We start from the raw sequence: 9543 nt of genomic DNA, 5'->3' as shown, positions 1-9543 counted from the left end.
AGCTACCCACAATGCAACGCTTCAGAAATCGACGTTAGCCTTGGACCATGGACACACAATGCCGAATTACTGTGCCTAGTGTGGCCGCGTGAAATCGAATTTATAATATCAGTTTTATAAAACCGATTTTAGCTAATTCGATATTATCCCGTAGTGTAGACGTAGCCTAATAGTTTAGCAGATAACAGAGAGCCACCATCTCTTTTAGGGGGAGTAAAACCTTTACACTGCATCCTGCATTCACAGCACTAGTGAAGCCAAAAGAATTACACTGAGATGCCCTCTTCTGGCCAATGCATTGGTCTCCAGAATCTCTTGCCATAGCAGAATATTTCCAGTTCCATAAATGGAACCAGCTGCCAGAATGTCCATTTAACCCGCTGGTGGGCGTGTGCTACAGGTCCGCCCTCTGTACCTGATCTACAGAGGATAAGAGGCTAGTACAGCCCCAGGTAGGGTGCCCTAGTTCAAGCAACAGCTACTCTTGCTTTTAGCTTGAGAGGTTCCTGGTTCAATCCCCAGAGTGTTAGCCAAGATGGGGGCTACCACAGGTGGCAGAATTGAGTAAAGGAAGCCGGCACAGTGAATTTGGAGCAAATCTGCACAGTGCCTTGCTGGTCTGGGACACAATGCTACACTGAACTATTCGCTTATACCAGTTTATCTTATATATTTCCAAGCTGTTGATATTTGATGTCAGTGGAGGCTGCAACCAAATGCATAGAATGAATGACTCAGGGTGAGGGTGATGTACACCAATCAAATTAGTGGTATATTGGCCATATGTTGATCTGAGCAATATAATTTTAAATATATTTGATGTGCATAAACAGACCATAAGCTGGATAATTGTTCTTTTGAAGGGCTGTTGTATCACACGGACCCTAAGAAAGGACACAAAAGTAAAAGTATACACAAGTTTAAAAAAATCCAGATGAAAGAATAAAGTCCTTTGTGCTGTGGGTGAAAGATTCCAAGCTGGTGAAGGTGACTCCACAAATTAAACTGGCCTGGATAGATATGCGGTAAAGAAAGCCTAGCTATTATTTGGATAGAACTGCGAGTGGCTGGGAATCTCTTAACAATGGAACTGGACACAGGGTCTGCGGTGCCAGTTATCTCCTGGAAGGACTATGAAAGGCTATTTAGAGCCTCCACAGTTGTGCACGGCTACAGTCCACCTTGGGACATATTCAGAACAAGACACACAGCTAGTGCAAGTCTTCTACATTGAGGCTGAATACAAAGGTCTGAAATGCTGGTTACACCTATTTGTTGTAGAGTCACAGGGACATCTGGCTCTACTTTCTTATATTAGACTGGAACTACATCGAAGCAGGGTCGTAAACACACAATGATAGTAATATCCAACTCCTACATAGTATTTTTCATCAGCAGATCTCAAAGTGCTCTACAAAGGTCAATATTGTTATCTACATTTTACAAATAGGAAAAATGAGGCACAGAGGGGCAAGTGACTTGTCCCAGCTCACCCAGCAAGTAAGCCAGGTATAAGACAGAGGTCTTCCAACTCCAATGTTCTACCCACTACTCCACATTGCCTCCCTTCAACCCTGGAAGTGATGATCTTTTAGTGTAGACTCATGAGGCTACTGTGAAGGGACAGAGGGGAGATCACGTATGCCTTCCCTCTCCATTCCACAGTCCACGGAAGGACCTGACCATTCGCAATGGCTACCAGCTTGTGTTGGAAGACCTGTGCTCCAGGCCATCTAGAATGAAGGAGCTTTTTTTAACAGCAAAACACTGATAAACAAATTGACAAGTTGCCCAAAGGACGGACAGTGTGTCAGCAGCTGCAGAATGTACCAATCCACCCTTAGGAATAGGGAGTGGCCAAAGATTTTGCGGGACCTGTCCAGGCCCAAATGCACCTCATTTTGATCAATACCCGTGCAGAATGATCAGTGGTATTTTGCATGTCACCTGCAACATGAGCATGTTGAAATGTGATACTCTTAGGATGGCCAGGTGTCCAGTCTACTGACCGGACACCCAAAGTCCATGTACTGTGGGCAGGAGAGGCGCATAGTCATCACCCTCGCCAGGCTCTACTCAACCAGGGCCATCCCCTACCTGCATCGGGCGGCTGCAGCTCCCAACTCCAGCTCCGCAGATGAGTCCCTCCCGACCTATGCAGGGAGGGGGAGAGAGGGGAAAAGAGAAGCGAACTGGGGGTGCGATCTCATGGGGAAGAGGCAGGGCAAGAGTGGGGCCTTGGGGGAAGAAGTGAGGCAGGGGTGAAGCCTGGGGGGAAAGGGTGGGGCAGGTCCTCTGGGGAAGGGGCAGTTCTGGCACTCCTGCTGGGGTGTCCGGTTTTTAAATATTACAAAGTTGGCAACCCTAGATCCACTTTGAGTAAACTTCTGTGCTGCACCTCTGACAGGTGCAGCCTACGCCTTGCAGCCCAGAGGAAAGAGGGGCGAATGTGTCTTTAAGTTACCTTTCCAATCTGGGCTGTTCTGAGGTGGAGACACTCCTGAGGTAACTCAGAACAACATGGGTAGGCCCCAGGGGCTGTGCTCACCTCCCAGGGCTACCACAACAGATGCAGCACTGTCCAGAATCTCTGCAGCATTGCACGCTGCCCTGACACATCCCCTCCCACACAGACGTAGACCTGTCATATTGCTCACATGCGGGATTGTGAAGTGCCAAAATCCATGTGCTGTTTATGTAAAAACCTGATACAAACCATGTCAGCTCTTTTTACAGGCCCAAAGTCCAGCGTTTGGTCAAGAGGCCAGACGCCCAGTAAACAGTGAACAATATTAGCTAAGAGAAGCAGAGCAAAAAGACAACCTTGCTTTTTACTAAGATAAGCTTGGTCAGCACAATCCCAGATGGGGAGCAATAACTGGCACTTTTATCCGAAGCTGCAAACAGGCCAAAGGAATGAAGGGAGCCTATTAGGTTTGTGTCCACTCCTTTGGCAGAGGAGGTGGCCATACTCTCCCCACACATCAACCTTGAGTTTATGGAAGAGGTTCAAGCATGTCAGTGTGAGAGATGACATCCTCCCTCCTGCTTCCCACAGGTACCAGTTGTCATAAACAGATAGCTAAGGGTTAATGTTTCTTTTACCTGTAAAGGGTTAACAAAGGGAACCAAACACCTGACCAGAGGACCAATCAGGAAACCGGATTTTTCAAACTTTTTGATGTCTTTTATTCTATTTCGGTTTAGTAATAGCCTGTTTTGTTTTGTCATATATGCAGGTTTGTTCATGTGTTTTTTCTTTTCTATATAAGCTTCTTTTTAAGACTGTTGGTTTCTCTCTGGGTAGGCGTTAAGGACAAGGGAAGGGGAATTCTCTTGTGTTGATCTACAGAGGTAAGCTCTTGCAGCACCAGAATTGGTCAGGAGGAGAATGATAATATCATTTTTTTCTTGTATTTGGGTCGTCTTTTGTGGAACAGAGAAGACATTGGCTTTCTGTATTTGATGAAGAGATTGCATCAGTACCTCAGGTTAGCCAAGGGGAAGTCTGGTGGAAGAGGGGGAGGAAGTGGGTTTTTCCCTATGTGTAGCTCAAGTTTGTTTTGGTTCCCAGGGAGGGTTGGGGAGACGCAGAGGGAGCCAAAACCCTGGAATTTTTGGATGGTGGCAGCGAGATCAAATCTGAGCTGGTAATTAAGCTTAGAGGGGTTCATGCAGGCACCCAGATTTCTGGACGCTAAGGTCCAGATTTGGGAATGCTTATGATACCAGTGCCTGCCTTTAGAAGCACAAATGAGCAACATGGAAAACAGTTTCTATTGCCATGTACTTTTCGAATGTCTTTTTGTTTTAACCCCCAGGTATGTACCTGTTGGACAATCAGAAGGGCTACCTCATTCCTATGGAGCTCAAATCAGAATTCAATATATATATTTTATACTAAAATATTTTATACATTGTTTAAAGAAAAACACTTTTGTACTAATTGTATGTTACTTGTTAACCTGAAACCATGGGTGAAGACATTATGTAACCTTTGACGACTGGCTACTGTGCTTATCTTGTCTTGCTGCTAGACCTATCCAGGGGCTTGGGACCACCCAACTCATCACTTTCATCTGCCTATGAAAAATCCATATAATCCTTTGTAATCAATTGTTTTGCAGTGTCGCTGAGCCTAATAACCAAAGTGACACTCCACCAGCGTTGTGCGTAATAAACCCACATGCTTGATTCTACACGGTGTCCATTTTATTCCTTTAGATTGCAAGAGGGGCCTCAGGAGATGGCCTTACAGCTGTCTTCTGTAGCAGTTGCAGCAAGGGAATCCTCTCCCTGCCAGAATTGGGGATGGAAGAGCCTCTCACTGCTGCTCCAGATCTTTGTCCTAACATAAGAGGAGGGAGCACGGGTGAGATCTGCAGGAAGTGATACACCAGAGCAGTTCACTATTGATAACACAGTTTACTTCAGCAAAATGTCAGAAATTCATTAAGTTAAATGGAATGACACATCTAACCACAACCCCATACTATCTGTCCTCCAGTGGGTTGGAAGAACAGTGTATTCAACCACTATACACAGAATAACAGCCAATGAAGTGAAAAAGGCCACTCAGGAAAAAGAAACTGGCCACCTCATCTAGACAGAAACACTCCAGGCAGCAGCACTGGCCAGCCACCATCTGTTTTATTTTTTGGATAACTCTGATTTTCAGCTGAGTCTCCTCAAACCAGACCTTTGAGGATTCATTTACAGGTCTAAAGAAGCTGCCAGAAACAACAAGCCATATTGCACAAATTGTACGCAGGCCAGAATGTGCAGGCAAGAGACTTCCATGGAGACCAAAAATGCATCGGAAGTGCTACTTGGCCATTGATGTACACAGTAAAGGCCAAAGATGACAAAATCGGGTGCAAAGACACAGGGTGCTATTTTCAGAGGTGGTTAAGGGAATTGGGTGCCCATATCCCAATGAATTTCAATAGGGTCTGGGTGCCTTGCCTCCCACGGGTTCTTTTGAAAATCCTGGTGTGTGTGTGGCACATACATACTGGTAGCCAACGTATTACAGAGACTCCTTGATTACCAGTGCTGGCTACATCAGCTGAGTTACAATACCGAAATCAAGCTGCTTTGGCAGTTTCCCCTTTGCATGCAGAAGCAGAGCAAGAATTACATACATCCCACTTTGAGCTGATACAGGCCTGGTCTACACTTAAAATTGATACTGGCCTAAACAGATGGCCATAGGAACACAGATAAGTCAACCTCAGCACAGACACAGCTCTTCCTACAGAAGAATACTTCTGCCAGCATAGCTAGCATCGCTCAGGGAGATAGGTGGTGTTACTACACCAGCAGAAAAACTTCTGTGGGCAAATGCTGTACCCTCACAAGGGGGCTATGCGAGCATAGGCTCTATAGTGCAAGCATGGCCACAGTGCAGCAGTGTCAATACATTTCCCCCAAGGAGACAAGGCCAGGTCCCTTAGGGATTTTTTCCAGAAAACAATACCCACTGAGAGGAGCGCCATTTACCCTCCCCTCTTAAAAAGGCTTTGGTCAGGTAAATACATTTTGACTCTACTTACAGCGCCATTTATTTAGCATAGCGCTGAACTTACACACAGGTGACGTTACAAAAAGGCAGTTCGCACCATTGCTTCATTATACGTAGCAAGGAAGTTTTTTGAAAGTGAAGCATAGAGGTGTTGGCAGAGCAACACCCCCCACCCCCAATGTGGTGCCACGAGAGTGACACACCTTAATTCCCCCCTTTCCCCTCTCTCCCCCGCTAAGGCAACATTGGGTACAATGTATAGTCCAGGCCAAGGAGAAGCCAACACATACTAATAAAATAGCACGTCCCCTTTTACCAGGGTTTTGGGACAGGAACAATCACAATACACAGTTTACAAGGTCCTTACCTCAGAACCCTGGTGGAGCATTCCCAAACTTAAAATTCACCAAACAGAGTAGCCGAGTTTAGAAGGACCAATCTCCTGCCACCCAGAAGAGGAAACCCCCACACGTTACCCCATGCACAACTTGTACTCCCCTTCAGTTTCATTTTCCTGTTTAGATAGCCTATCCCCAGGACAGGGCCTCCTTGAGTACACTCAGGCTGTCATAGAATCATAAAAGATTAGGGTTGGAAGAGACCTCCAACTCCCAAGCTGAAGACTTCAGCTTGTTCTTTAAAGGGGCAGTACACACTTTCATGTGAAGTTAGCAGTTCTGCAGGGAGGAAACTCAGATATTGGACTGTTACAGAGCTCTCGTGACTGAGCAACAGATAAGGTAGACCAAACAAGGATTTTCATATGGATTGTTCTCCGTGATTCTTAATAAAGTTTGTTCAAGATATTTGTGTGGGGTGTGTGTCTGAGTGTGAGTGTCTGAGTGTGAGTGAGAGAGAAAATGCACCCCAAGAAAGTTTAAAGAGTACACACTGGGCTCGAGGGTGGTGTGTTACATCAGGGTAGTAAGTTGGATGGCTTCATTACAGATTGAAAGTCTGGTTAGTTCTGAGACTGGTGTTTTGCCGATACCTTATAATGAGGATCCATGGTCAACTAGTCTCATAACTATAAAGTGAAGGGAACAGCCCTCCTGTGTACAGTACTATAAAATCCCTCATGGCCAGAGACACCAAAATCCTTTTACCTGTGAAGGGTTAAAAAGTTCAGGAAAACTGGCTGACACCTGACCCAAAGGACCAATAAGGAGACAAGATACTTTCAAATCTTGGTGGGGGGAAGTCTGTTGTGTGTGCTCTTTGTTTTGGGGGTTGTTCGCTCTTGGGACTAAGAGGGACCAGACATCAATCCAGGCTCTCCAAATCTTTCTGAACCAGTCTCTCATATTTCAAACTTGTAAGTAACAGCCAGGCAAGGCATGTTAGGTTTATCTTTGTTTTCTCAACGTCTAAATGTTCCTTTTTGCTAAAAAGATTTATCTCTGTTTGCTGTAACTTTGAACCTACGGCTCGAGGGTGTTCCTCTGGGCTATATGAATCTGATTACCCTGTAAAGTTATTTTCCATCTTGATTTTACAGAGATGGTTTTTACCTTTCTTTAATTAAAAGCCTTCTTTTTAAAGAACCTGATTGATTTTTCCTTGTTTTAAGATCCAAGGGGATTGGATCTGGACACACCAGGAATTGGTGGGGGAAAGGAGGGGGGATGGTTAAATTCTCCTTGTGTTAAGATCCAAGGGGTTGGATCAGTGTTCACCAGGAACTTGGTGAAGATGTCTCTCAAGGCTACCCGGGGGGGGGAAGGTTTTGAGGGGAAAGAGGGTGTTCCAGACACTGAGAAATCTGGATGGTGACAGCGACACCAGATCTAAGCTGGTAGTTAAGCTTAGAGGTGTTTATGCAGGTCCCCACATCTGTACCCTAAAATTCAGAGTGGAGGAGGAACCTGGACAACTAGGTTTTCCTGTTTTGCCTTCTGGGTCTTCTATTGTCCCCTCTCTCTTTAAAATGCTGTTTCACTAGTGGAAATCTGCTTTATAAGTTTTGCTATATTCATGCCTTGCATAAAGAGCCCAGAACTTTATTTATGCCAGCAATTAAGAACTGACTTGTTTGCCAACATCTCAGACCGGCTGGTGTGAAATTTAATTTGTGCAATTAAATCCATGGATAGGGAAGCATGAAATGCCTATTATGAATTATTGTAATACTTAAAATAATATTCAAGAGGCAAAGGACACCTGAATGAAGTGTTCAAAATTATGAAAGATATCAAGAAAATGGATCAGTCTTTCCTTTGTATTTTGTCTCATACTATGGAAGAGTAAGGACATTTCATGAAATAAATGACTGATAAACTGAAATAAAAAAAAGCTGTACATTGCATAAAGCATAGAAGGTAATGACAGGAAATGCAGAATTCAGTGTCACTGCTGGATGCAGGTCATTGCACACATTTATATGCAAACTAAGGTACAGGTAAGGCAATAAGTCGATCCCCCGTTACTGTCAGGAGGATATTGTTGGGCGTACGGGCACACACAGTGAGCCATGGCTGGCTATGTGTATCTGAGGGGATTCTACCTTCCTCTTCAGCATGAGGTGTTGGTCATTTCCTGAGGCATGAGACCTGATCAGGGCTGGTCCACACTACCGCTTCAGTCGCTGTAACTTATGTCACACAGGGATGTGAAGAAGCCGCCCCCCTGAGCAACACAAGTTACATCGACCTAAGCAGCAGGAGACTTTCTCCCTCCGAAATAGTTTCCGCCTCTCGTGAAGGTGGAGGTGGAGGAATTATGCCAACAGGCGAGCTGCGCCAGTGTAGCGTGGTAGGGAAGATTAGCCCTAAACGGTAACATATATGTTCCTCCATGTTTTAAAAAAATTCTCATATCATTTCAAATGTCTCCATTATACTCTGTTGGTTCTTTGTCACACACTGAAAAGCTACAGTTAGAATCTGAGGGCTGAGAACTGGCTCATTTATGTTCTGAAGTTACAGAAAAGAGAATCAGCTCCAAGTTCGCACCACAGTTTGGTGTCCAGGAGTAAGCGCGGGCACCGTTTACAGCACTTCAGTTTCTCACTGCTTGGTTTGGTACAATCAGACTGATAGCTGTGTAAGGGCTATGAAGTCCTCCTGGAGTGATTGGTACCTTCCAAATCGTGCCTGCAGTTGTTTCCAGGAATATAAAATCTGAGGGCCTGCTCAAAACCCAAACCCTTATAGACTGTTGCTGCTAAGAGAACCCAGGTGACTCAGCTATGTTTATCTCTGTAGGGATATACAATAATGTATTGAGTGCTCTCTGATGGCAGTGATAGGCAGCAGTGTAAAAACTAACTATTGATAGAAATGAACAGAGTATATACCTGTGACATTGTAGAGAGCTGACAATGCTTCGCAATATCTTTCCAGCAGAACAGACAAGGGCAGGCTCACAGAGGATTCACAGTGCAGAACTAACTGGATGAACAAAAGGAAAAGGAAAAAAAAACACAATAAATATTTATACTTAACAAGCAGCAAGAGAAGGACAAGATTCTGTCTCCTGGGAGTGTGATAATAATACTGGCACTTTTATAGCAGTTTTAACTTATAGAATCGTAGAATAATATTAGGGTTGGAAGAGACCTCAGGAAGTCATCTAGTCCAATCTCCTGTTCAAAGCAGGACCAACCCAACTAAATCATCCCAGCCACAGCTTATCAATTGTGCAATTATGGGTGAAGACACTCCTCGGAGTTAGCAAATCAATACAGGGATCACTTCCACCATCAGTAAAATGCAGCCACCTCTCAAGCGAAGTGTGGCAGCTGTTTAACAGAGCACAGCAACAACACTACACAACAGTGTAGGATAGGACATGAAGAATATTGTATCCCACTGAACCAACAGCGGGAACTTAATGACTGCAGAATGTAAGTACGACAGTTTTTATCATGGAGTCTTTAATATCTACATGTCATCAGAGCTTCCTCTGAATGAGCGTTCCCTGACATCATCAGTCATCTGTCCTCCATACAGCTATCCTTCTCTTTGAAAAAAAGACTGCCTATTTCCCCCTTTAGAGTGATAAAACTCTCTCCCCGATAC

General features: G+C 44.6%; 1 protein-coding gene across 1 annotated transcript in view; it reads right to left on the bottom strand.

The window, feature by feature from the left end:
- CRHR2 (corticotropin releasing hormone receptor 2) overlaps window positions 1-9543 on the bottom strand; it is a 290812-nt gene that overhangs the window by 238100 nt on the left and 43169 nt on the right. The window contains exon 2 of the mRNA XM_032764679.2: window positions 8820-8913. Coding sequence (XP_032620570.1) covers window positions 8820-8913 — 94 coding nt within the window. The remainder of the gene's footprint in view (window positions 1-8819; window positions 8914-9543) is intronic.

Source organism: Chelonoidis abingdonii, chromosome 2 (assembly GCF_003597395.2).
Source record: "Chelonoidis abingdonii isolate Lonesome George chromosome 2, CheloAbing_2.0, whole genome shotgun sequence".
Taxonomy (NCBI): domain Eukaryota; kingdom Metazoa; phylum Chordata; order Testudines; family Testudinidae; genus Chelonoidis; species Chelonoidis abingdonii.
The sequence above is the reverse complement of the archived record's forward strand: the minus strand, read 5'-3'. Positions and strand labels throughout refer to the sequence as shown.